Source organism: Pelecanus crispus, chromosome 1 (genome assembly GCF_030463565.1).
Source record: "Pelecanus crispus isolate bPelCri1 chromosome 1, bPelCri1.pri, whole genome shotgun sequence".
Taxonomy (NCBI): domain Eukaryota; kingdom Metazoa; phylum Chordata; class Aves; order Pelecaniformes; family Pelecanidae; genus Pelecanus; species Pelecanus crispus.
Window position 1 is genome coordinate 75742217 of NC_134643.1, and position 27186 is coordinate 75769402.

A 27186-nucleotide genomic window follows, 5' to 3' on the forward strand; every position below is an offset into this window, starting at 1 on the left:
TAGGGGTGGGGAAGCTATTGTCTTTCGGAATTAAAGTTCTTTTTAAGTATTAGCAGAAGGACAATTATTTGCTGATTCTGTATCAAAATTCTCTTGAAGTGCCTTATGTAAAAATTGCGGTTCGAGTCAAGAGGGGTTTGAAACTAAGTTAGTACATCAATTAAATATGATTACATGGGGTTTTTTTAAAGGGAAAAAACCCGCTATATAATATTATTTTAAATAGTTAGCATACAGTATTTCAACAGGGGAAGCGCTGATTAGATCACCGCAATCTATTTTATGCCATCAGGATTGCTGAGGGGCTTATAATTGCGTTAAATTTTCATATTACTCATATTCGCACATTAACGAACAGATGCATTGTTACTATTGGGATTTTGCCATTTGGCCTTTCACATCTCTAATCATGATTTCCCACCGAGATCTTCACCGTTCTCGCAGAAATTCGGTCACTGATACGTGGCCATCCGTCGCATTCATTCCTCCCCGCTCGTGTGTCGCAGCTCTCCCGGCATCACCGCCGGGGTCAGCTTTGCGGGGCTGCTCGTTTGTAACACGAGGCCTTCGGCTTTTTTTTTTCGGGGGGGGGGGGGGGGGGGCGGACGGACACCCTGCCGCAAAGTCAATACGGGTTTTATTGACAAAGCCCCCTCCCTCCCTCCCTCTCTCTCTCCCCGTAAAGTTAAGGCCGGGGCCCGTCCCGGCGCCGCTCCCCGAGCGGCTGCGGCTGCGGCGGTGGCTCGGCGCGGTGCCCCCGGCCGGGCGGCCCCTCGGCGGCGGGGCGGGGGCAGGCAGCCCGCCGGGCGGCTCCGGCTCCGGCGGCTCCGGCTCCGGCCGCGGCCCGGGCAGCGGGGCCGCCGCCAGCCCCGGCGAGCGGCTACTGTTGCTTTAAGGCGGCAAGTTAGGCAGGAGACTTCTGTTCCTTTACGAGCGCACCACGGCGAATATTTTGTCTAGCTGCAGGGGAAAAGCTTTGTCGTGGACTTTGCTGACAATAGACTTAAAAGTAAGACGGGCTGCTTTTGGTGCCTGGAGGCTCCGGAGCCTATTGTCAGCTCACAACGGATTTCTATTGCCGCATTCCTGCTTTGCAAAGGTTTGTTAGCTTTTAATGACTGACAGCCCTCTACTGCAAATACCGCATTTGCTCTGGCCTGTTTACACGCTACTCGAGAATTTTTTGAAAAGCGCGGGGGGGGGGGGGGGGGGGAGTTAAAAAAAAAAAAAAAGCAGCAAGCGGCGGCGTTTATTTGACCTATTCAGATACGTTTGGAAAAATGGTTTCCTTCGTGAGCGCTTACAGGGGCCGTACAAACTTCCGAAGTAGCCGTGCAAGTGCCTGGAGCCTGGCGGCGGCTCCCTCAGCGCCAGCCCCGGCAGGGCACAGCCTTGGTGGCGGTGCAGCTTTCTCCCGCCCGTTTCGTTGGGCTTCCATTGCAGTTTGAGGGTTGCGGACAGCCAGCTTGCATCCAGGCCGCCCCGCGTGCCCTGCCCTGAGGCCGTGGCCGGCGCGAGGGGCGAGCCGTCCTGCCGCAGCCGGCCGCTGGCAGGGCGGGAAGCACGCGACTCTGGGGGAGAAAACTGGGGAGTGCCGCGACGTCTATAAAAACGTTACGGGGGGAAAAAAAAAAAAAAAAAAAACAAAAACCCAAAAACACACCACAACCCGAAAACCAAAACCTAATTTGCTGCTGTGAATGGGACGCGGGTGGCTGCTGCGCTCGCAGCGCCCGGCGAGGTTGGGGCGCGGGGCTGCGCCCACCCACGGGAGGCGGGGGGCGGGCAAAAGGGCATCCGTGTGCCCGCGTCCGCGTTGGGGGTTCCGCCGTGCCACCGCCCCGCGGGCGGCTGCTGGCTCGGCGGCAGCCTGGGCTCGCTCGGAGCTGCTGGGGTGCGAGGAGGGCGGGCGGAGCGGGGGGGGCCGGGCCGGGCGTGCGGGGAGAGGCGGGCCCGGCCGCCCCGCGCTGAGCCCCCGCTTCCCGCGGCCTGGAGTTGGGGCTTTGGAGGAAGGAGGCGGAATTAGCCAAACGAGATAATGAAGGTTGCTCGTAATGGTTTTTACTGTGGGGAAGATTAACCAGTTGCTAATAATTGTATGGTCTCTAGGCCAGACGGTCCCTTTGATAAGTTAACATGTACTCCCTTTATGCTCCTGGTAGGGGGTAAACAAATGCCTGAACAAATACAAATACACATAAACACAAATGTGGAGAATAGCAGTATATGTCTTAGATCCAGATAATAAGTGTGGGTATTGTTATTTAGATGGCGCATACTGGGACACTTATCTTTTAGTACACTCCATTTTCTAACTGAATGCAGTGCTAATCGTGGGATTGAAAGCCATTGTAATTGTGTACCCATCTAAATGCTGACAAGAATATACAATTACATTGTTTGGAATGGAGTTTAATGTTCTCTGAATTTTATTAGCATTTATATTTACTTATGCATTAAAATTCTGCACAAAAAGAGGTCAGAATACGAGAGTTATAGACATAAATATCAGACCCGTCCACACCCTCACTGCATTTTTCCTGAAAATACCGAACGAATATATTTTATTTTATTTTATTTTTAAAGGAAGTGATAGAATCTGAAATGAGCAAATAATGGGTTTCCATTCTAAGCAATGCCTTTTCTCCCTCTGGATTTTGCAATCTTTTAAAGCTTTTTTCATACCCAACTTTTTATTATTATTTATAATGTGCGTGTTACCGGAAAATCTTTCCACAGTATGCTTACCACCACACGATGTTTAAACACACATTATAAAGTGGATGTAATTGTAAACACTCAGAGGGATATAATTACATGTAGCAGATTTAGGAGCTAATTCTTTGCTTCTCTCTCTCTCTCTCACTCTCTTTACTCTGCATTTTATCAACATAATTATTTTTTGACTGCAGACTAACACCCAGAAATTGACAGGCATCCATTATAGGCAGCAACTTGTTCACCAAATTGAAAAACAATGAACTGCAGGTTTATATGTGCCCATTGTCATACAGAATTACCGGGGCTTTGTTCCACGAGAGGAAAAAGCTAATGGTTTTGAAACAGCAGGTGACGAAGCACATTCTTTTTTTTTTTTTTTTTTCCTTCTTCCACCCCCCCCACCCCCCCCACCCCTTATCACTTTGTTGATGAAGTCATTACGAACTGAGGCCCAGAATAGGGTTGGCCTTATTTTTAGCAGATAGACTTTTAATGAGTTCTGTTGTGGAGACAGTCATGTTGATTTGCTTACATTTTTTTTCCCCCCCTTCACTCAGAAACTCCCAGTATTGAAAAGCTACTATCAAAGGACTGGAAAGACAAGCTTCTTGCCATGGGATCAGGGAACTTTGGAGAAATAAAAGGTAACGCTGTTTCTGTGCTAAAGCAAATTGAGAATGAATATACAGGTATCACTGGCTTGATGGAACTTTGTTTGTTTGCTCCTTTTCCCCTCCCCTTGAAACACCGTAATTCCGGGCTTCAATGAAAAGTATGCTCTCCATCTGTGATAATATAAATAAATGAAATGGTATATTGCCCTAAGTGAATGAGCTTACGTAAAGCTTTTGTTGCATATATTGTTCTGCATTTTAAGAGGACGCATCCTATTGCTGGATTGGAAGAAAAAGTCAATTCACATATCAAACACAGGTTTATGTGGTATCAGAGTAGAGCAGAGCTCAGTTTCTGAAATCTGAGGCTGATCAGAAGTCCTTGTTAATTTTTGGACAGATTTTGATGATGTAGGTTTTTTCTGACTTTTCTGCGTGTAGGAAAAAAAAAAAAGCAAAGTTTGTGTAACGATACCTCTAGGTACTGAAATTAGCCAGTGCAGATTTTAAAAGACAGCGTACAACATCTGTGCGCTAAAGCATGTTCTTTTAAAGCCGTACTCCAGAAGGAAAATGACAAAATTTGACCACTCTCCAGCAGTAGTAGCTTCTGCTTTGCCAAGATATTTCCCCATTTTATATATGTGAGGTCATTTTAGGGAACCTGTAGTTGTTTGTTTTCATGTGATTTAATATTTTTATAATTCTTCCTCAGTGATTGTGATGAGGAGCCGACTCAAAATACATCTGTGTCAAGAATTTTAGTTTCCAGAGCAGCCATTATCACTCTGAAAAGAAACAGTGACTCCGATTCTTCTCCCATTTATATCAGTGTACATCTGGAGTAGCAAAATCAAAGCCAGTGTTGTTTTGGAAATATGAAAGTAGAATGAGATTAAAATTAAACCCTTCTTTTATGTTTATAAACTAGATTTCGTTTCTCTCCATTACTTTTTGTTTGCTTACGAACGTTGTCCCTGATACCGAGATCCTCATTCAAGGCAGGCTCGCAGACCTCGTGCCTGACAGGTTTAAGGACCTTCTGCACAAGAGGTGGGCAGCGTTCAGGAAAGAATACAACATGATGTGCTCTGAGAGGTTAATGTATTGGTACATCTGCAAAGATAGTGTTATTTTAATTATATGTGCCTTCCAGCTTGTCACCGATAAGCCACCGGCATTGGTTTGCGCTAGTCCACTGACTTACACAAGTAGGAAAGTATGCCACTTGCTTCCCCTAGCTTCTCCCTAAGAGGCTGTAATTCAAAAATACATATTCGTTACATATGTAGAATAACTTTAAAACAGAATACAGTGCTTCGGCCCCAAATAGGCTGAGATATTATTATTATAACAGAGGGCCAAACCCTGCGTTCTTTATTCCCACTGAGCACGTTTTCTCTATGCGCGTGAAGCAACAGGTCGTAAAGAGGTAGGGGTAGCCACTGGGCTTATCTGCGAGTTCTGGTTTTTAAAAGCATATTGTTTTAAAATAACATCTTCGTCTGCCACGAACCATTGAATCTTTAAGACGTTTCAGGCCCAAAGTACACAGGCGGCTTTCATATCCACTTTTGGGTGTGTATTTCAGCAGTTCTTGCATGTTGTCTGGAGGCTCTTTAACTCTTGATATGCTGGAGCCTTTAGAAGGACTCCCAGCGATTCTCTTCTGCCTTTGGACTCAGGAAAGCCGCTCTGAAAAGTGCTGCGCGCTGAGAAGGCGGTCTGTTCCCAGTCCTTATGATCTTGTTCTGTTGGAGGGCAATCTTTTTTCTCCCTTCCTCTCTTTCCCTTTCACAAGTTAAACTTGAAAGCGGCAGCAGCAGCTATAACGCTAGCACGAAAGAAACTCAACAGTCCTTTCAGTCTTGCCCGGGGGGAGGATGGGGAGCCTCAAAGAAGAGTTTTCTTTGCTTTAATTTTTGTTTTTTAGCTTCATATTTTGAACACGAGTTATTGTTCTGTAGCTCTGTTCAAAAGCCTCACATCTGAGGCTTTTTAGTGCAACTGTGGTTCTATGGTTGGGGGCATGGTTATTAGGTGTTTGGATCAGGTTTGGCAGTAAGCTGTGAAAACAGGCACTGGTTTATTTTTCCTACTGACTGCCGTGACAGTTGCAATTATTGTCCATTGTTCCTAGGTGGCTAGAAAGGAGGGAGGATACAATAGAGCATTGCCCTCTGGGGGTAAATGAATTTGACTTACAGGTTCTTGGGGGGTCAGGCAGGCTGATTATTTAGTGCCCAGGAATGCGGTTTTCATGGCACCGCCAGCCATGAGCGGCCAACAAACAATGGCTCAGCTGTATTGCAGCTGTATTTAGTGAGGCAACATGAAAGGTGTGCAAGTTGAGCTGTTTTATACTCATGTATGCATGTACAAACACACATATATTATGCTAGGAAATGTTTTTGTCCTTCCGTAGGAACGTAGAGTTATTAAGTTTTCCAGTTGCGATTTTTTAATTAACTTCTCCCTATATTTGGCTTGGCAGCTGCATTTTTTTTTTCCTCATTTCTCTATTAGTGATATTTGGAAACCCCACACAAGTAGTGTCTTATTATTAATACACCCTGGAATGTGGACAGCACTAGAAGCTGTACTGCCCAACTGTCTTATGCACTGAATAGTTTTTTCCATTTAACTGTTCAAAATTTCATTGTGTTTTTCATTAGATCTAGGGGAGTTTTAGTATGTCATGTGCTAAAGTCTCAGCACTAGGCTACATATTGTTAATGCCCAAGTCTGTATTACTACTATTGAGTTTTATTCTCTGGGAGAGATTAAAAGAAAGGGAGATGAAGCTGAAGACTTTATTTTCTATTAGTGTTATTTCTTTTAAGTTAGAAAGCAGTAATATTTTATTAAAGATAGGGGAGTTGGTGAATGGCTGGAAGTCACCAGACTCCTGTGTTTTGTATTCAGTTACTCCTCTTACTTGCTTTGGTACTTTAGGCAGCAGCTTTAACCCCCCCTTTCTCCATCTGCATGCCTGTAAGGTGGGAGAACCATCACCGAGTATCTGCAGAGGTCTAACTGCAAACTTCAAGATCACAGTTAGAAGGATCTGTATACGTCCAGTTCCTAATGGAAAAGGAAATATAGTATTTCATTCCAGGGCTTGACTGAAAGATCCTGCAAGGGTATACTCTTAAAATGGGGCAAAATCTAGACCCTGTTGTGTCTGTAGGAATTTTAACTCCAATGCCTCTGTTCAGAGAGGTAGTGTGGGGCTAAATAAATAATACAAGTTTGGCACTGGAGATTTCTTAAGAAATTTTGTTTTGAAATCCATGGAATTTTCACTCTGTTCAAAACAAGTCAGTCTATAGTAAAACCCACAAAACGTGCCGTTAAATTGAAATATTTTAAAACAAAGCTGTAAAACTATATATTGAATTGGTCAAAGCCTGTTCAAACTTACTTACATCCATCGTATTCAAGAACAGGGCTCAAAAGGCCTCTGCATTATTCATGGATAGTGCAGTCTTTTGGATTCAGTGAAGCAGAGAGAACTTCAGGTCTCAAACTGATCATCTACAGGAAGGAGAGTAATACCCCTTTCTGCTTGCAGTGTAGCCGCCTGATACCTGTGCATTGCAGGGTGAAAGTGGTTGCTTTCCTCCAAAGCAACGTTACCAAAATGTTACCGACTGCAGCAGGTGCGGCATGTAGGGTGGACTGTTGATAGGAAAAGGTGTAAGAAGTTTAATTCCACACTCTTCAATGTCAGTGGCCGTCCCTATACTTAGACAATTAACATGAAACTTCTGCTTGACTGGCGTTGGGCCTCCTCTGAGCAGGCTTCAGGGAATGGTGCTGGCCCCCCAGGTAGCCAGGTGCATCGTGAGGTGCACAGTCTTGCTGACGCTGATGTGAATGAGGCAGCTTTAACCGTGATGAGAACTCTTTTTAAAACTTCACTGGTGTACACAAAGCCTTTCCGCTAATCTTGTCCATCTCTCGCTTATCGAGAGTTGTCAGGAAATAATAATACATATTTTATATGCTCCCCACTTAGCTAATTTTGAATAGGTGTGTGGAACAAAAGGCTAAACTGACTTTTGTTTCTAATCTTTCTGAGTTGGCTTTCTATTGAAGTGACAGCATTGTTAACAGTGATTGCACCTGAATCTTTCCAGAAAGACCGGGCAAGCCTGAACCTGATATTTTTTTGTTGTTTGAAAATCCTTCTCTATTGTACTGGTTCGTTCCTAACCCGCTCAGGTGAAGCGTTTTCTGCACTCACTGTGAAAGGGATCATCATTAGGGTAAATTCAGCTCTTCCTTGTAGCCACTTAAATCTAGGTGACTCCAAAGACTGTGCTGGAGTAACCACAGATTTATGAGTGTAATTGAAAGCAAGATTAGCCTACCAATCCTCATCTTTAATGCATGATAACACAGACATTTGTTTTGTGCGAGCAACTGGGTTCCAAGTTATGTGAAGTATCAGCTCAGGTATTATATCAAGCTGTGTTTGATGTGTGATAGAGCTGTGTTTGCTGAAGACTCTAATCTTGCTTGTATGTTCAGAAGATGGGGCATGAGAGAGTATGCAGTGAACGGTTTTACGACTGCCAATAATGGATAAAGAGAAATAATCCATTCAGCGATACTATAGCTCATCAGAGCCCATGAATTAAAGACATATGTTATGTAGATTCAATGTATGGATTAAAACGGATAATCTGGTAGGTGACACACAGAATCTTGAGATAAGTGGGCTATGCAGATTCGGTATATGGATTGTGACGGATAATTCCATTTAAGTAATGCTGGACAAGTTGAAGACAAGAAAGCTTCGGGTAGTGCTCAGGTTGTGTGCAGTAATCCAGTGAGTGACACTCTGGATCGCATAATCGGTAAACTGAAGACAAGGAAGATGGGGATTCTGCATTTAGATGTGGACAGGAGGAAGGAGGGGGAAGGGAAGAGAGATTATTCATGGGGAATACACTGGGTTTAAACCTTTGACTAATAAAGCACAGATCCCCAGGAGTTGTATGAAAGCTGCACACTTTCTTAGGAGCTGTGTGAATTTTGCATTTGCAAATTAATGGTTGAAAAATGTTTGCAAACTTGTGTCAGATGTGGACGTTTTGCATTATTTTTTGTGGATAGTATTGTATTTGGAGTGGGGAGAGAAGGAGGGTGAGAGAGTCATAAGTGAAGGAGGTAAGATATGTCTGGTTGTCGGCTTTTAACTGTGATAAATTTAGTATTTATTGCAACCTACTTAGTATCTTCTTCTCTGTGTTTATTTTTGGGGGCTGTTTAATAGTAGCAAATTGCTGAGAGTGAGCTTTAGTCCTTTGTTAATATTTCAGAAGTGCTGGGGGGGGGGGGGGGGGGGGGGGGAACCAGCCCAGTGGCACACAGGGGAACCTAAGTTTTGAGAGGAAATTTGGCAGCTGCTGAAATAGTGGAGGTTGATCACAATGCAATATGATAGTCTCAGGCTGCAGAGAAGTAGACGGTGCCAACTGAGCCACACCAACGCAGAACTTCTTTCAGGCCAAATGAAAGCCTGAAATGGAGATTGTGACTGGATGGAGCTGCTCCTATTTGACCCTAGAGGGGGAGGTTAGTTCAGGATAGTATCTGTGGAAGGAGGGTTGGAGGAATCTTTTTTTAAAGCATCTAAAATGCAAAAAATGTGCATTTGTGACAAAGCAGCAAATTCGGGCTGTTCTGTTTTTTTTTTTTTTACATAAAGGTACTTAATTTGATCAGAAAAAATCAGGTTCTATTTAAATCAAATACAACTTTTATTTTTAAGACGTAATTATTAACAGAGAAGATAGAATAAAATTGAACTAATTACAGTAGCAAATGCCAATGGCTTTATTTTGTTTGAACATACGGAGGCCAAACCACTATATTTAAAAATCGTCTGGAGGGTTGGATGACAAAAGGGACCTAAACCAGTTCTTCTTTGTACTAAAATTACCTGAAAGATGTGCTGATAGAGATGAATGTTGCTGAGCTACAATTACCAGTTAGTCAAAACAAAGCAAATATACATTCACGTATGTATTTTTTACTGTTTTTTCCTGCTGCTGCATAGAATTCCAGCAGCAAATGCTGTTTCTCTAGCCTAGTTCTAGCTTGTTGTCTAGACAGTAAAACAATGAATAACCTCTGAGAAATAGTCTCATTACAAATGTTGTCTATTCCTTTTGTAACCTTGACAATAAGTTACTAACCTGGTTGAATACCAGGCTTTGTTTGCAGTCCACTGTACCAAAACTTTTTCTGACAGCAAATAGAGAATACTCACTGACAACTTCTTTCCAGCGTTGCGAAACAGTAATGCGCTGGTCTGCTATAGAGCAGACGGCTAAGTTTTTGTCCCCACAGAATATTAATTCTTGAGGGTAGTAATGGCAAAAGATGGTAATTGTTCATCATTTGTTTTTATTCATTCTGCAAAGTCTTCCACTGAAACCTAGAAGATTAAGACTGTCTGTATGCTGAAATAAATAACTTTCTCTTAGCTTGCTGTTCTAAAAAGGACCTTTATTTGTCAAACAGACAAGATTCCTTACATAAATCTGTAGGTACAGGCAAATCAGTTTGAATTCTGGGCTTTTTCTTTCCTTGTTTCTTTTTCTGGTGGCTGCGGCTTGCTGAGTAAAAAGCAGTCAGAAAGTTTTCCTTTATTACGCTGACTTCCCATATCAATCAGATGAAGTCATTTAATTTAGCAAGGTAGGTAGTTGTAAGTGATGGCAGCCATTGTGTAGTGAAGTTGGCTTAAATGCTTAATGAAAAATGCCAGGTTTTAGATGTTTATGTCCTGGCGGCTGCAAGATTTACTGGCCCGAAAAGCTATGTGCAAGTCCATAATAAAACACTCTCTGAAGTATTGGTTAGGGAAGCATCAAGGAAGTTTGCACACGTGCACAAGCACATACCCACATCCACCCACAAATACATACCAGCAAGAACATAACTTAAAGTATATACTCATTGCTTGGTCATAAACATTTGACATTTCTGTTCAAAGACAGGGGAGAGAAGAGTTTAAATGCTGAACTTACCTCAGCCAGTTAGATCTGTTTATCAGACTATGTTTCCTGAAGGCACGTAACATCAGCTCCCCATTGCCTCACATATACAACTTCGGGTGACGTCAGCAGCACGGTCATCTGTGCAGCAATGGAAGAATGCTCCTCTTTAAAATTATTATCAGGTTTTAAATAGATTTTTTGAGGGGGAGCATGACAAAGTTTAGTTTGCTTTTAAGTAGAAGACATCTAGGTGGCTTCTCTGTTTTACTTTCCCGATTTCCTTACTGAGCAGGGTAATACTGGGTTTGGTTTTCTAATGTGACAGAGCAAAGTTAAAACTGGGGTGGGGAAAGAAAAATAGTTGACAATGGGATGAGAATGAAACTCTCAAGAAAAGATACTGGAATAAAACTCAAGAAAAGGTACTTATTTTATGGACTGCTGATTTTTCCTTTGGATATGATAATGTTATTCCTAGTAGGAGTTTAACTCTTCTGAGAACAGCTTAGTTAATAGGCTGTTCAGTTTGAAAAACCTCCTTCTCGGCTCTTTTTCATTTTTATATCGAAACTGTTACGACCCTAGCTTAAAAATCACATTGAAAAAACATATCACTGCAGGAAATGCTTGGACATGACTCAGTTTTTAGCTGGTGTATGGGCTGTAGTTATGTCCTTATCACACTGTTGTTGCATCAGAGCAGTTACACAGAAAGTGTGTTGTAGCATGGTTCTGTTGCTTTGTTTGTTGGATGGCGTCAATAATTGCTTCATTCGTAGGGTCCCTTTAGCTAGAACCCCACCTGCTATCAACCTAGGTCAAGCAAAGATTTAATTATTTATATAACATGTGTCCCTGTTAAAGTCAGTGGCGAAATTCTTGGCCTTACTGATACAGTTCTGCTGGTGACTTTAGCGAGGCCAGCAATAAAAGGGCTTACAGCACATAAAGTTAAGAATCACTTTAGGCAAGTTTCTAAAAACTTCACGCCTCAGTTTTCTCGTCCGTAAATAAGTAATGCATACCACTACCTTTCTACCTGCTTACAGTCTGTAAGAAGATCAGTTAGCTAGTGCTTTGAAATTAAAAAATGCTCTATACTGCATGCTCTAATTATTATTGTACATCTTAATATTACTTGAATACAGAGTATTTTAAAATATTCTTATTTCCATTTTATGTTGTGGTGTTTTTTTTTTCCCTACAAAGCTTTGTAGGTACAGGAGGAATTTTTTTTTCTTTTCTAACCATAATAAATGATATGAACGTAATACAGTATTATCGTGTCTTCTAGGCTTTGTACTTGCGCATTGTTTTCTTTGATTTTTCTTTGAAAGACAGATGCTGACAGTTCAAAAGCTATTTACGTAATTACTTTGATAGTAAACTGACTCAGGGGATAAATTTCACTGTCTGTATGGGTGTGCGTGAGTGTGCACGCGAGCACCCCTGATTGATAACATTCCTAGCAGTTTAATTGAGACATGTCAGAGCGATTGAGGAGAGCCTTGCCACGTCTCTGCCCCTTGCAGAATACGCTGGGTGCTGCGCGGCTGCGAGCAGATCTGTAGGCTGGCTGCAAGCAAACATTCTCGTCGCTTGAGCATTCGCAGCAAAAGCTTAAAATGCCTGCTAAAGAAAATATTGGCTTTCCTAATTTCTCGTTTACATTCTCATTCTGTCTAATAAATTATAATAAAGTATTTACTGTTTTGATCGCAAAAGCGGTTTCTCTGCCTTTTTTTTTGCTTTGGTTCTGTTTTGGGTGGATATGCCAAGGTTTCTCCTGTTCGTTTTCTCACTTTAAGTGTGTCATTTGGTCATATTGGTGTCTTCATTCTAATGTTTATTAAAATGTTACTGTCACTGCCAGTCTGAGACTGTGAATCAGAACTAAGAATGTGTAATAGTTTATTTCACATTTGAGTAAATTTCTTTTACTACTTAAACACTATTATGGATAGTGTTGATCTGAGATGAAGTTTAGGTTTGGCGATACAGAATGCCACTAATTTGAGTCTTCTTTTATTGCCATCTGCTGTGGGTGTTGCATCCACAAACATGTTTTTTTTAATTTCCGAATCTCTTTTTGTGGTGATAGAGAATAAGCTGACGCATCTGGAAAGCATCTTTTCTTGGGGCATTCACTGTATCAGTCCGTAGTGTATACTTTGATGCTCTCTTGCCGGAGTTGTTTTGATAAGTTGTGAAAAACCCACATATTGCCACTGCAGCGATAGAGTACAGAGAGAACAGTATGAGCACCTACAGCAATCTCCTGAAAGGCAGGTGGTCTGGTGGTTAAAAGCTTTGTTAAACATAAAACGTGCAATAGCTATTTGTTGTGGATCTGACGGTAATTAAGAGTAATTTTTGAGGCAGTCATTGATGTAAGCCACTCTCCTTTTACTCCTCACTCAATACCTGTGTGAAGTGGGTCTAGCTTGCTGTCAAGTTGTCCACTGCAATAATGGGCACTTGTTTTTTTCTCCCAGCCGCGCTGCATGGCTAGAGTGAAAGCACTGCAACCGTATGGATACTGTGTGTAGAGCACAGGCCAGCTCCAGAACCGTTCCCAACTCTGTACTGCTTGGAGCAGCTCTAAGGGAGTTTAATAACGAAGCAGCTGAAGGTAGCTGCTGGGGCTGGTGACTTATCCTTGCTGAGGTTTGCACCACCTCCCAAGTTCTAGCAGCATTAGCAGCCGCGGGGATAGTTCATTAATTCCCGAGTAGCATAATTTAAGCAACTGTCTTCATGCGGTTGGTGTTGTAGTTACTTAAAATACTGGCACGTTTCGCCCTGTAAGCTACAGAATTCTTAAAATGGAAATCCCGTAGCTGCCAAGACACTTCACACAATGAGAAAGGTTTAGATCTCATGTGGGTTAACAGAGAGAAAGTAGTGACGGTAGAAGTCCGCCATCATTGCCTATCCACAACCTACAGCATCTAGAAAGGGATATAACAATGGCAACTGGTGCTCTAACTCTGCAGTGCGTCTTAATACACCAGAAAAAAGTCCTGTCACTGAGTGTACTTATGTAGTGACCAAGCTGTTTGCCCTCAGCTCGCCATTAAATGACGTCAAGTATCATTTGGCCTTCATTTGTTATGCAAATGAAGTAATTTATGAATGGCAACTGTGAAATGGCAGTTTTGTTGGCCATTCCCACGAAGGAAATTACAGAAAAGGTGTGCTAGGTAATGAAGGTAGCATAAAAAATACAAAACTTAAACTAAATGCAAACACTTCACATTATGATCAAGACCATCTGATTCAAGTACTTTTCTTGTTTTTAATTTTCACACTTTTATAAGCCACCAGTTGTCTGCAAGAAACCTCAGAACTATCTGTGATTCATCGTCAGTGGGGCTTATATAGATGTGTGGGTAAGGCAAGGGGAAATCTACCCTAAAACTCACCGTCTCCCAGTAGACCCACACACCTCATCTCTCTTGCCTCTGGTTTTGTGCAGGTCACTTGAGAGTATAGCTATCCGAGTGCTTACGTTGCAACGAATGATACCTCAAAGAATTGAAATTATAATTAAGTATTATTGAAGTTATTGGAAGGATGGGCTAATCACATGAAAATAAAATACCTACTAAGCCATGTTTTCCAGAAGGTATTCTCCAGCAAAAGATTGGGTTTAGAAGTTGACAACGATAAATTCTCCCTTTCGGTTTATTGGCAAACTGAAATTGCTCAAGAAATACAATGCAAGAAGGCTGCCTTTTGTCAGACTGCTTCCACTCCAGTTTTCTAAGACAAAGGAGGTACGCACTGTACTTACTAAGCTCGTACATAAAGCATCCCCTTTGGGCATCTGCAAGTTTCTTTAAAAACTGAGTAATAACGAAGAGACCGAGTTTGGTGGATTTGTCCCCAGCTGGACGGCTGCGGTGTGCCTGCAACTCCGGCATCTGCACCGGCTCTTCATTGCCCTGCCCACTCGCTCTTAGTTCATCCAGACTTTCCTCTCATTCCTGCAATTCAAATAAAGCTGTTGTTTTCCCAGGGAAGAAATTTTTTGCTCCTCTCTAGGTACATCAGATTAAAGAAGCAGCTGCAGTAGGTGGATGGCCCCGCGGCTGTGCAGTTGTTCCGTGTCGCGGTCGGGGCAGTGGCACGTGGAGCGTTCCGCGCGCTCTCGGGAGGCGCAGCCGGAGCCTTGCAGCGCAGGGCTGGGTATCAACATTTCTTTTTCTGCCGCTGTTGGTAACTAACTCTGTGACCCTTCTGTCTGTCAGTTTACACATCTGGAAACATTTTTCCACCTTTCAAAGGTGTGGTGGGGATTAATTTAACTTTACAAAGTGCTTTTTGATTCCCAACTGAAAGCTACTGTAGGAGCTCAAAATACACTGATGAACCAGTACTGGCTGAAGATCTTTGATGTGTGTCGGTGTATTTGTCGAACAGTTTATTTGACAGTGATTTCTTTTTGCTTACCCTAACTTTAGGACTAAGCCAGTCCTGTGTATTCCTTCTCTCTCTAGGTCTTTCTCCCTCTCTCTCTCACATTCACACCCACTCCTCAGTAAAAGTTTGGAATAAAATATCTGCTGAATGAATAAATAAAATACTTAGTTTTCAGATGTTTCAGTGTGCCCAGTGTGTTATACTGCCAGTATCAGTATACGGATAGTCTTCATTAGATGAGCATTACAGTAAACCGACATGCTAGCTGCGGACAGGACAGGGAAGGGGCTGCCTTCTAGAATAGTTCTTCTGTGCCACTTGGAAACACTGCATCCTTTTTCCTAGGGAAAAACAAATGAAGGATGGAAGAGTGGCAATAGAAATTTCTGATTAATTGTATGGCCAGGTGGCAAATGCATTAGTTGTAGCAGTTCTCTGTCTCCCATGTTTGAAATAAAAATTGTGAGTTAAAAGTGTTTTCTTCAGAAACTTTAGTATTTTAGTACTGGCTTCCGTTCTTTCTCACAGCTTTTAACAGAACAGGTTTAAAGTCCTATGGTTTCTGTTTCAGTGTGTTTCCCTAGTTTCCAGCTTGTACCACAGGTTTTTTTGGAGACTATATCTGATAATGTTCTGCTGTAGTTCTTTATTATATGATGAGAGTATTTTCACATAAATCTCTAGCATCTTAATAAGAAGTTAATCCAGTTACATTTCCTTTGTATGAAAATGTTGATTCTTTGTTTTTCCCACTTGTATATGGCTGTCCACAGATGCATTTAAGGGCTTGGACTTGGCTGATACAGCAAATGGGATGCTGCTTGGGAGTGCAAGGTTGTAATTAAGTGAATGTAAATTAAACTATCTATCGAGCAAAGAGCCCTAACAGTGACACCTCTAAGGATGTGGTACAGTCTTCCGAAGAAAGCAGTAGATGATTCACCATTTCAGACATTTCAATCCAATCTAGAAAGCTGTAGTAAATATATTGTAGGGAACATTCCTGCACTGGCAGGGGGGTAGACTAAATGAGCTATTACCAGTAGCTCTTTTCCATGTCTGACTGATAGTTGGCTAGGAACATGTTTAGTATAGTCGCCAATTTTTCTTCTTTTTTTTTTCACTTGGAGAGCACTGGTGACATTGGCAGAAGAATGCTTCCTGTGTTTGAGAAAGGTTTGTGTGGCAGGGTTGTCCCAAAAGCATGCTATTTTCAGAGGAGGCATAGACACTGATAGCCTTAATCCTTTCCTAAAGCTTTTTTGAGAAAGGGCTTCATAGGATCTCTCATGTGAGAGGGTGTGGTGGTATTGGAGATATCTGTGGATTAGCTGCTACACATACTTTCTGGTCTTTTAAACTCAAAGTCAAATGATACTGGGTATACTACTAGTGCCATTTTTTGTTTTAGTGTACGATTTGTAGCTTTTAATTTTCCTGGATTTTTTTCTTCCCTTCCCTTATAACCACTGTCCTTCTGGGTAGGAAGAGAATTTTTACAGAATGATTATGAGAGTGAGGTAGTCAGTTCCTCTGTGTCTGCTGAACTCTCCTATAAAAAACACCTAGTGACAGTACAAATGAGAGACGGTGAGTTGCGTTTAACTCCAATAGCAGTTATTGACGATTTAAATACTATATAATTTCATCCTAATCAGGGCAGCTGTACATGGTACAGCAGGTAGCGTCCTGACAGCTGTTGTGTGCTGCTCTGGTAACAGTGAGAAAGCTGTGCGTGGGGAGCTAGAGAGGTATGCGGCACCCAGGAGACTTCTCTGCTTCCCCTTGATTGTAGAGGGTTGTTAATACACACCTTACACTTTCTGTAAAGCATTGGTGTGTCCTTGTTTCTAAGTTTCTGACAAAAATGTCATTGTCTTTCAAAACCAGAAGTGTTGATTTTGATCCCCGCAAAATGTAAACTGTTTAAAATTTGAAACTCTTTCAAAACAGGCAGTATTTTTCCCGCTATTAATCTGATAAAAAGGCAACAGAAAATAGATAAAAGGGCAAGGAAACGTTGAAGGGGGACACCAGATCAAAGCCTGTGTACAGAATTTTCTTCCAGAACTCATTTTCCTGTAGACGGACAGGTCTTCATGTGCAGTATATTGCAATATGCTGCTGCTCTTTGGTTCTGCTAAAACTTTGTTTACAGTGAAGCTGCAAAATAAAAACCTGGCTAGCTCTAAATTTCCTCTCTTCTCTTTACCTTTCTTTTTCACCATATGATGCCCAGGGACTCCAGAAAGCCTCGCTGAGAAAGAAAGGCAGCTCATGGGTATGATCAATCAGCTGACCAGTTTGCGTGAACAGCTGCTAGCAGCTCATGATGAACAGAAGAAACTGGCTGCATCACAGATCGAGAAACAACGCCAACAAATGGAGCTGGCTAAGCAGCAGCAAGAACAGGTGAGTGATTATTATAGTGGCTTTCAGCTTAAATACTTTTCTAGGAGGACTTTCCAGTAGCTTGTCTTTTCGGGTTGATATTTTTCAAGTTTGCTCTCCACCCAGAATTTTTTTTCCATTTGTTTTCGTAGGTGAAGATGTTTAAACAAAAACATATTGGAAGAATGCTTTAATTTGCAATATATAAAATTGTGCTCTTCGTCTTTTAAAGATACACCTTCCAGTTTGGAGGTATTCTCTTCCAATAGTGTTTTTTCTAAAAATATGTGTAAATAAGCATACAAATTCAGCCCTCCTGAATAATCTTCCAATGCTGCTTGAATTGAGTGATGCTGAATAGGTATAAAAGGAACAAAATGCGGCATTTGGATTGTAGTATGACAAATGAAAGGGTTCATTTTGCCAACTGTGCAAAAAAGTGGGCAAGAAGAATATAAAGTCAGTGAACAACGGTGACTTTTTTTCTTCTGCGCTTGAGAGGTTTGATTTTAAGCTCTTGCAACTATGTCCTCCACTGAAAATGCAAACATGTTTCAACACGTGAACAGTTGCAGTGTGCGCACATGGACACGGGATACGGTACGCAAGAACACAACGTTTCTAACATATTTGCACTGTGCAAGCTTTAACAGAAATGATGTCTATTTTTGTACCTGAACATGAGCAGAGAATACTTAGACATCTGGTTTAAAATTTTGTCAGGAGTCCATCCTGATACCTCTTTCTTACGTGAAAGTGTTTTTGTCTGCCTGTCCATTTATTTCTGCCTGTAAAGAAATTTGGGTTTATATCATAGAATTGCAGCTATGTGAACTTTATGAAACTCAGAAAATTCTTTGACATCTGTCATAGTTGTCATACTTAAGTGTTTGTGTTGTACCAAGCAAGTCTTAAGATTCTAAACCACTGCTGATGTCTTCAGACATTTTAGCCTTGGTTTTCCCTATTTTTATTTATTTAAAAACCTTACTTTAAATACTGTGTAATTTGGCCTCACACCTGAAATCCCACATAGGGAGAACAGGAGAAGTGACTTGCCTATTAAACTAGAAAATTTGTATCACACTGTTGTTTACATGGAGAAGGTAGATGGAGGTGTGAAGGTGGAATTGGAAGGATTCTTCCACGAGGAGACATCCTGCAGGAGCTATTTCCTTTGCCCTATCTTTCAAACTCACTACCACTACAGGATGGCTGAATGATCTGAAAGTGAAAAAGAAAATGGAGGGAATGGAAAAAGGCAGTAAGAAATCATGCAGGATTGTTATTAGGATAACAAGGATTTCTTTTAATTTAAGAAATTGTGTATAGTTCTGTGTTACATAGAAATTAAAATAACCAACCTTTCAAAACATGTGTTGATAAAAATTATTTCGGTTGCTTAAAGAGAGGCTCTAGAAAGAAAAAAAATTAATCTTTTAGATGTGGAGTTAACTATGAGCAAGTGTTTCTTATTCTAATAGTTTAATAATAGAAATGAAAGAAAATACCTAAGGGGAAGAATGCACAAAATTCCTCCCAGTAAGTATGTGTAGGTTCCCATCTGACCCTGAGATGTGTACACATGCCACAGGGGAAGAGCAATACTCCTTCTAATGTTTGTACTGCTGTGCTAGCTATTCATGAGGGCAGAGCTTTTGTGATGACTCAAATGAATTTTTCAAGTTTGCTTTTTAAGTTTGAGATATATAATGGTTTATTTCCATCAGTCCTCTGAGAACTCTAATTTGGTTCCGTTACTGTCTGCTTTTTCCTTCACTATGTGTAAAATGTGTCTACAGTAAGGTTCCCAATCATTTAGTCAGTGGAGAGGGAGGATGGAAGTCCTTACGGAAAACACACATGACTTTGAGAGGAGACTTACAACTACTCTATCAACTTCTGTAAATCAGTTTTGGCGTTGAGCTGTATGGCCTTGCACTGCCCCCTTAGTTCCTTTCAGCTGATACACACGTTGAAGAGTCAGTGATTTTCCCAAATCCAGTTCCGGTCTCTTTGTGTCTGTTTGTGCATCAAGGAAATACACACACTAATACCTTCCTCCTGGGTGTCAGATTTCCTTTTTTTGGAATTTTTGAATAGGTGGTGCCAAACATAAAAAGAATTTTACTGTCCATCCTGCTTTTTTGCCTTTCCTGCCCTACTCCTCCTATTTTCCAGCTTCTCTGCCAGTATTGTTCTTCCTCCAGCAAGTTGGAGCAAATGAGCGCTCACTTTTGGGGGATTTAACAGTGCCATTTCAGATAATGACAGAAGAGAGATTTTCACATCAGTCCTTCTCTTAATATCCAGCAGAGCATTTTCCATAAGATTCCCTTTCACACTAGTATTAGCTATGAATTGCTCCTGAACGTAAGCCCCTTGCTTCAGTGGCAGTCCAGGCTGCCGCCACCCACGCTTGAAGGTTCCTTAGCTTCACAGAGTAGTTTAAAGGACCAAGCAGGGTGGAAGTTTCCTATGTACTGACACCAGGAATGATGATACATCTCTCACGTTTCTTCTGTGCAATTTCTCCACAGATTGCAAGACAACAGCAGCAGCTCCTGCAGCAGCAACACAAAATTAACCTTCTTCAGCAACAGATCCAGGTCAGAGACTGCATCTCCACCCATGCCCCTGTTACCTCTCTTCTCTCCTTTCTGTTTCCCCATGCTTTCCCTCAGCCATTATCGTCATAGTTTCTTTAAGAATCTCTGCAGATGGCTTACATCTTATTTACTGAAACACGTGAGGATGTTACCTGTCATTAAGCAAAAAAAGGTCAGTTTCTGGAAGGCCTTGTATGATTAACACTGCTCCTATAGGATCAGGAAGCAGATATGAGAGGAGCTGGTCATGTGAGCAAGGATTTACAGGACCAAGTCCTCCTGGAGGACTAAGCCATAAATCAGGGGTGGCAAAAATACTGCCAGAAAGAGTTAGATTGCAATGGATCTCCTACAGCTCTGTTTTTGAGGTTTTGTGGAAACAGTTCTCTTCAGTGATCGGTAATCAGGTGTTGAAAGTCCGCAAATTTTCAAAACTTTGGGTGAACTACTGTCTGAACGAGAAACTGGTCAAAAGGTTGGTTCCGTTCAGGAGAGCAACTGTGTAGGTCCTAGGTATCTCCAGGTTTACTCCTAGTAGTAGAAAAAAGTTGTTAACCCAGCATAACCAGTAAACTTTATTTAACCTCTTTTTTCCTTTAAGTCTTCAGAAGTTTCTTTTCATGCCATGGACTGTATTTCGTTATTTTTCTTCCGTGTGTATATATGCATGCCCCTGTTTTGGGAATAATGCAAATCAGTTTGCCCATGAAGTTTTTCACAGAATAACAAAGGAGGAGTTTGTCATTTTATAGATACCTAGAGTCATGGTAAAATCTCTGTCCGTTTAAGTATGCAGTTATGTATAGAGCATTGCAAGTCACTGTGGAAGTGGATGCTACGTTCTGTTTGTTCAGTAACAACAGGATTTTCCTTCCGAAGCTTCTCATTAATATTTCAGGATTAGTTCCCTAAAATTATGGGCCATATTCATAACTGGTCTAAGAAAACTTAATTCCAGCAAAATCAGAGGAGTTGTATGGCTTCACATGAGCCGAAAAAATGGCTCTATAATTTCAGAAGGTATTCTGTCAGTATCAGGACTTGTGTAACTCTGAAAAACTTCTGGGGAAGGTCCACCCCTCTGTTATAAGGCAACTTATATACAAGATGTGCTTTGCTGAAAATAGTTTTGAGATTGGTAAGGCCTGGCTTGGCCTTGACCTCTGTATTTTTTTCTTCTTCTTTAAATTTGTTTGTGGGAGGGATTTTTCTTTATTGCTGTACCTTTAATAAGACTTAAAAAGAAAAACAATAGTAGAACCTCTACAATAGCAAGGAAAGTATTTACATTTTTAGCATTTAGCTATGGCAGTGAGAGAGGAAGTTGTTTTATAAGCAGTGAATAAAAATAAATTGAAGTAACATAATTTGACCCCAACCCTTTTAAGTTTTAAGACCTTGTAGATAAGAATGTAGTATGTCATTTTTAGGGTAGTGCAGAACACTGATTATTGATAATGAGATATAGAGCCTTTCATCTCTTGATCCCTGGTCCAAGTTTGACCTACGTCAGTAGTAAATGAAAGTCAGCTAGCTACCATCTGATACAAGCTGCAAGCCTAAGAAATTATTTGGAGGCCTGTCTCAAGGGATTTCGGATGAAATATTGACCCTGCCAAGGTCAGAATTTCACCTCCAGGGTCCACTTCACACAAAACCCATCAGATCTGGGGCACCCTCCTTTTGGATGGTCACATGATAAAGGTCAAGAATGGAACAGGCAGAGAGACAATACTGTCCTCTCATTCCCACAGAGATGATCTATTTGTAGTGAAATTTTGATGATACTGCCTGCCTCTTGACAGTTCTACGGTCTCTATGGTCATGTAGTCTCATGAACCCGGGTTGCAGCCCAATTACTGTGAAGTCACTGATAGGAAAAAACATTTAAAAATAACCCCTTATTGACAGTGAAGACACAGCAAAACATTTCTTCTCAGTTACGTGCTTAGTTGACTGTTGTCACAGAGAAGAAACAATTCCTGAAGAAATCTGCCTTTGTATATAAATGGAGACAATGAAGTCACCCTAACATGCCCATGTTTAAAATGGTCTGTGAGTTTACAATCAGGTTATGGTAGGTGGAACAAAACTGTGACATGAATGTAGCTGTGAGTTCAGCTTTTCTGACCTTGCCCTAATTAATCTAACAGGCTTCTGTCACATTGGCCCAGAGTTTTTAAATAGCATTAGATTTATTGACAGGGAAATATTCCTACAAAGTCTGGATAACTGTTTGACTTATGTGCAATTGAATGATTACGCTGCAGTTATGAACACAACCTATTTATGACAAAGGATTCGTTTTACTTGAGCCAATTTTTTCTAAGCTTGTAAGAGTTGCCATAATTCCAGATAAATTATTACACAGAAAAAAGCTATTGAAATATTGTATTGAAAACATAATACCCTAAGGTTAAAAAAAAGCACAACCTGACTGACCCCATGATTTATGACTCCTTTCTCTAAGTGTGCTAACTTGGAAATGGTCCCCTCGCTCCGTACCCCAGCATACAATCACCGATACACACACAATGCATAAGCAGGGAGAGACTGCAACGTGTCTCTCCTTAGAGAACTGCAAATGCTGAGTGTAACTACAGCTCAATTAAACTAGCCACTTTTGTGATGCTAAAGAAAGATGTCTTAGCTACTTGAGCTTGGAAAAATGTACCTGGCACGTGAATCTCTAATTGACATTATGTCTTTTTCAAGTCCATCTCTTCTGAATTAACTGGAAGGAGGTTTCAGTAACGCAGAAGACAGACAGCTTATCTTCATATAGAGAGTTAAATAAAGAGATAATGCTAAACTGGAGAAAAGTTGCAGATTAGATTAAACTTAAGAATCCATATGACCTCAAAATGCTAATACATGATCTGTACAGGATTTTGTGTTTTGGCGAATGGTTATAATAATTTTTTTTCTGCTTTTCAGGATGTTCTAGACCTAATTTGCGAAGAGGTTTGAGTTTCTCTGAATAATTAACTAAACCTCCCCCCATCTTATTTTATGACACTTTGGAATGCATCCTCCCATGCACACTGCTTTCTGTTCTATTTAATCTTTGTGTGTGTGTGTATATGGAAAAGGTTTTAGCTTTAACAGTTGCTGCCTGCTGAGTATTCGGGGTCTTCTCCCCTGCACACCTCAGTCTTGCTATTTTACCAGAAATGAAACTGGAATGTGTGTTCTGTCCTGGTAACTCTTGTGCATCAACAGCCCTGAAGATCTCAGGTTGTGTTTCAGAACAGCTCCACAGTGATCTGCAGCTGTAGAACAGGCTGAGGAAAGAGCATGCAGACACCAAGTATGGCTCAGCAAGTTTTTGGATTAAATCTAGTTTTGCCCTTCAGGGCCTCAGGGGAACTCTCACTGTCACCTCCCCGTCTTCTTTTCTGTGGCCACAGTCCACTTCCTGGCATCCTTGCTCCAGAACATGGTGAAGTCTGGGGCTCTCTAGCTGTCCCATCAGGTGGGCAGAGAGTGAAAGAAACTTGAAGGCTGGATGCCCCTTTTTCATGATGCTGCGCTAGTCCCCAGGACAGGCAATGAGCGTGTGTGGTGGTGTGCCTGGAGGGGTGCCTCTGAGATGCAGTTTTGTGGGGTGGTGCGGTTTACACTTTCCACTTGCTCAGAGAAGAAGTCTAGCCCACATTGAATAGTTTGCTTTGAAGCTCAGTGACGAATGTCACTTTAATTGAACTATATTTAAAATGAAATATGGTTGTTAAAATTCATAAAGCAATTCATATTCAGCAGGGCACTGTTGATAAAATAGGTCAACCTTGCAGCCTAAATTGTGATAAAACCGATGCTGCTAATCTCACAATTTTGTAGGAAGCCTGACAATGTTTTATGTTTTTCCCTCAAGCCCCAGCTCTTGGAGTCATGTGATGACAAAAATGCCAGCTTTCATTTCTTCAAAATGTAAACTTCCAGCTCTCGTATTTCCAGGCAAAATGTGAAACCAAGAACACTACAAGTTCCAAAATTAGAAGGCAAACAAAGCGGAGGCCAAATGTTGTTTTTTAAACTGTTCTGATTTTTAGTCAAAATTTTTTTTGGAGAGCCCAGCTCAAGATCTTGGAACACTTCAGGTTGCCAATAATGTAAGACTAAGATCTCAAAGCAGCAAGAAGCAACAGTGCTGCTTTACAGTGTCTCTAACAGTTGGGCCACGGTTTTGTTTGACTTTTTAGTTTAATAGTTTAATTTAGTTTAATACTGCTAGTACTCGGTTACTAATTTGTATTCATTTCTGGGTGACGTACTTAGCCCAAGAACTGAGTGCTATCTGAAACTTGAGAGCAATTCCTGCCAGACAGCAACCATTTGGTGACTCTGTGTGTTTTAACAGAGGGTTTTCTTTTTCCTTCAGAGCTAGAGACTTGTCAGCAGATGTTCTAATGGCATTTCTGTTAGAAAGGTCGGACCTCTGAAGAACGAGAGGATCCTGACTAAATTCCGATGCAAAGCTGGAAAGGCACGCCCCTAGCCTGCTCCGCCTGCCAGGCAGAATGTGGCTCCTGCCTGGTGCCTGGCCGGATGGTGCAGGCAGCTCCAGAGCCTGGTGGCACCTGGCAGGCGTGCCGAGAGGCCCTGCTCCCCGGCGAAAAGCTTACCGTGGCCTCAAGCTTTGCAGACCCCTAGCAGCTTGCCTGACAGGGAGTGTGGGCACCATGGCCCTCCAGACTCCGTGTCCCTTTGGGTTGCAGGGCTTCCTGGCTTTCCTGAATCCCTCAGCTGCCCTGGGTGTCCTCCTGGCTCCAAATAAGGCTTTCCCTTGTGAGTCTAGATCCAGATTTCCATCCTCCCCACCCGCTGTCAGCTGGCTATGTCCCTTTCCCCATGAATTGTGTTGGTAGATGGAGAGGCCTGGCTGCGCTAGCCATGTTCCCAATCAGAATATTCCCATTCTCATTAAGTTCTGAGGTTTAAGGTGGTGTTCCAATTTGGAATGTAATAAAATCTTGAACACTTGGAATTTCCTGCAGGATGGTTAGTCCCTTTTGTAGCCAGATCTATTTTTCAAAATCTAGCCATATTTTTGGGAAGGAAAGAAGGATTTGGTTTCTGAGTTACACAGAAGTTCAGAAAAATATTTCTTAAGCTTAACATGCAAAGTTTTGAAATGACACAGTTGTTATTGTCAAAACTTTCCAAGCACCAAGAGGCTCTGGGTTGATTCCAGCCTTCCAAAACACTGGTAAAGAGACCTGCTTCCAGAGTGCTTTAGATATCATAATTTATCCACACAGTTATCTATGGTGATAATTTTTGTTGTTGTTTAGATTTGTTGCTTTTGAACTCTTCAGGTGAGCAATGATCTGTTATCCAGAACTGGCTGAATGATGTTCAGGCCTGTTTGTGTTCTCTTTGTTTGAGAAACATTGAGATTTTGATTGACCTTTTTCAGGTGAAGTTTAGTTGTAAAAAGTTCCAGTTTCTCCTCCTTGTTGTGAGAAGACACTGACCGTTTGACTGTACATAAAGAAATGTGAAGATTTGTTCCCTGCCCCAACACGTTTGCACTCTACATTATACGTCCAACACAGCTCATCCTTTTGTTTTTTGTCTCCTGCTGGAAAGCAAACTCCAGCAGTCCACTATGTAAGCTAAATACTTGGAGTACTTTGTGCTTATAGTAAGGAGGGTAGAGATTCTTACCCTTAATCCTTGCCCTGTTGGTATCTCCTCAGGACAACCGTAAGCACTTGTGAAATTTCTTTCCCGGTCCCCAGCTTCTTGCATGCCTGTAACCCAGAGTCCTCTAGGAGACTTTAAAGGGCTGGAGATGATGAATCCTTCACTGGAGATACAAAAGTGAACAACCACTACACAAGTGCTTGGTTACAGATTTAGTAATGTCTGTTGCTTCTGTATTACCATTTTCCCTGGGAATTCTGATTTTCTACAAAGTTGGTGACAGCAGAGCAGTGCTTCGTGGTGCTACGACCCCTTTGCAAGCCATTGCATAGCAGAACAGTATTAGTTCTTCCGTAATTAGAGTCCTCTTTGCATATCAGAGAGAGGTGAGGACAAAAGGTTTCCTTGGTAGACAATAAAGCTGTTGAAGTGAGGGCCTGATCCAACTCCCACTGAACATAGTGAAAAGGCTCTTATTCATATTAGTGGGAGTTTAATGAGACCTTTCTTCAGTAGGAAACTGTGAGAAAGTATCTTCCTTCTCACTCTGCAAAATGTTTTCAGAACAGGCTCCGTCCACTGAGACGGTTTGTTTTTTGTTTTCTTTTTTGCCAGTGTGGATATGACAAGCTGTGACTGCACAGTCAGACCGAACAGGCTCGTAGATTGGGGACATTTTGTCCAAATTCATCATGTGTCAGGAGCAGCTGTTTTCCTGCAACTTATAAACATGGGCATAGTGGATTCAGTGAGACAGGCCCAAGAAGGAGTCACACTGCAGCCTTTCCCATGACTTTGCAACCTCTTCCCAAACAATTGAGGTTGCCGGCAAAAAGGCTAAACAATTGTTTCTCACAAAAGCTCTGCAGCTGATGTCCTATCAGCTATCAGCATAACTTGCCTGTCCCTTGAGCAGGAAGAAGCCCCTGGGAAATTAATTATTCAAAAAAACAACCCAAAAAAGCACACACAAAAAAGAAAAAAGACAAGGTTGGGGGAGGAAATAAGGAAAGGGAGGAGTGAAAAGAAAAATCTAGGGTAGCAGTCAGAACAAGCTAATTGCTTGCTGGCCTCAAGTTCAGCAAATGATGTGTGTGTTTGGCTGAAGGATATGATGCATGTAGAGTAACCTATGGGCCTCCACTTCCTTCCATTACCATAAAAGTTAAGTTACATGAAAAATTGCAGAGGTGTTTATCTACACTTATTTCTGTGCAGAGCAACATTTTGCACCAATGTACCACATTTTTACTTCCAAAGATTACCTGTAGAGCAAGTGTCTACAGATAATTTGGTCTCAGGCCTTTCCGACACTCTCATGCAATCCCAATTTGCTGACTGGTGTGGTTGCACCAATGCAGACAAGGAGAATCTGCTTGGGATTTGTACAACTTGAATTCATTGAGATTGCAAGGGCATGTTTTCATGAGATAAATCAGCGGTTTTGCCTATGCTGAGCTACATGATTGCAACAGCACTTGCTGATAATGAAGCTTTCTCCAGTGTTACCAGTCCAAATGTTCTAAAATTATGAGCTTGTTTTGAACTTCATGACATTTTTCTTGCAATTTTAGCATCTCTTCTTAATTTCCTTTTTGTTACTGAGCTTTTCAGCGTTCCCATTTTCCAGTTCTCTCACACAATCACAAGGGAGGGCCAGAAACTTATTTTTATTAAAAACCAAAACAGAACACTGAAACACCCAAAATAATCCAGCAGCCAGGGCTGTAAGAAGAATGCCAGCAGTCAAATACAGTCATC

The 27186-nt window shown here is 41.6% G+C and overlaps 1 protein-coding gene across 8 annotated transcripts in view; it reads left to right on the forward strand.

The window, feature by feature from the left end:
- Positions 1-27186, forward strand: part of SOX5 (SRY-box transcription factor 5) — a 293400-nt gene that overhangs the window by 130504 nt on the left and 135710 nt on the right. For 7 of the 8 annotated variants that reach the window (XM_075709827.1, XM_075709845.1, XM_075709835.1 and 4 more), the window contains 3 exons: positions 3279-3365; positions 17016-17188; positions 19708-19776. In XM_075709827.1, the coding sequence (XP_075565942.1) occupies positions 3279-3365; positions 17016-17188; positions 19708-19776 (329 nt within the window). The remainder of the gene's footprint in view (positions 1-3278; positions 3366-17015; positions 17189-19707; positions 19777-27186) is intronic. The other variant, XM_075709862.1, reaches the window with a different exon arrangement.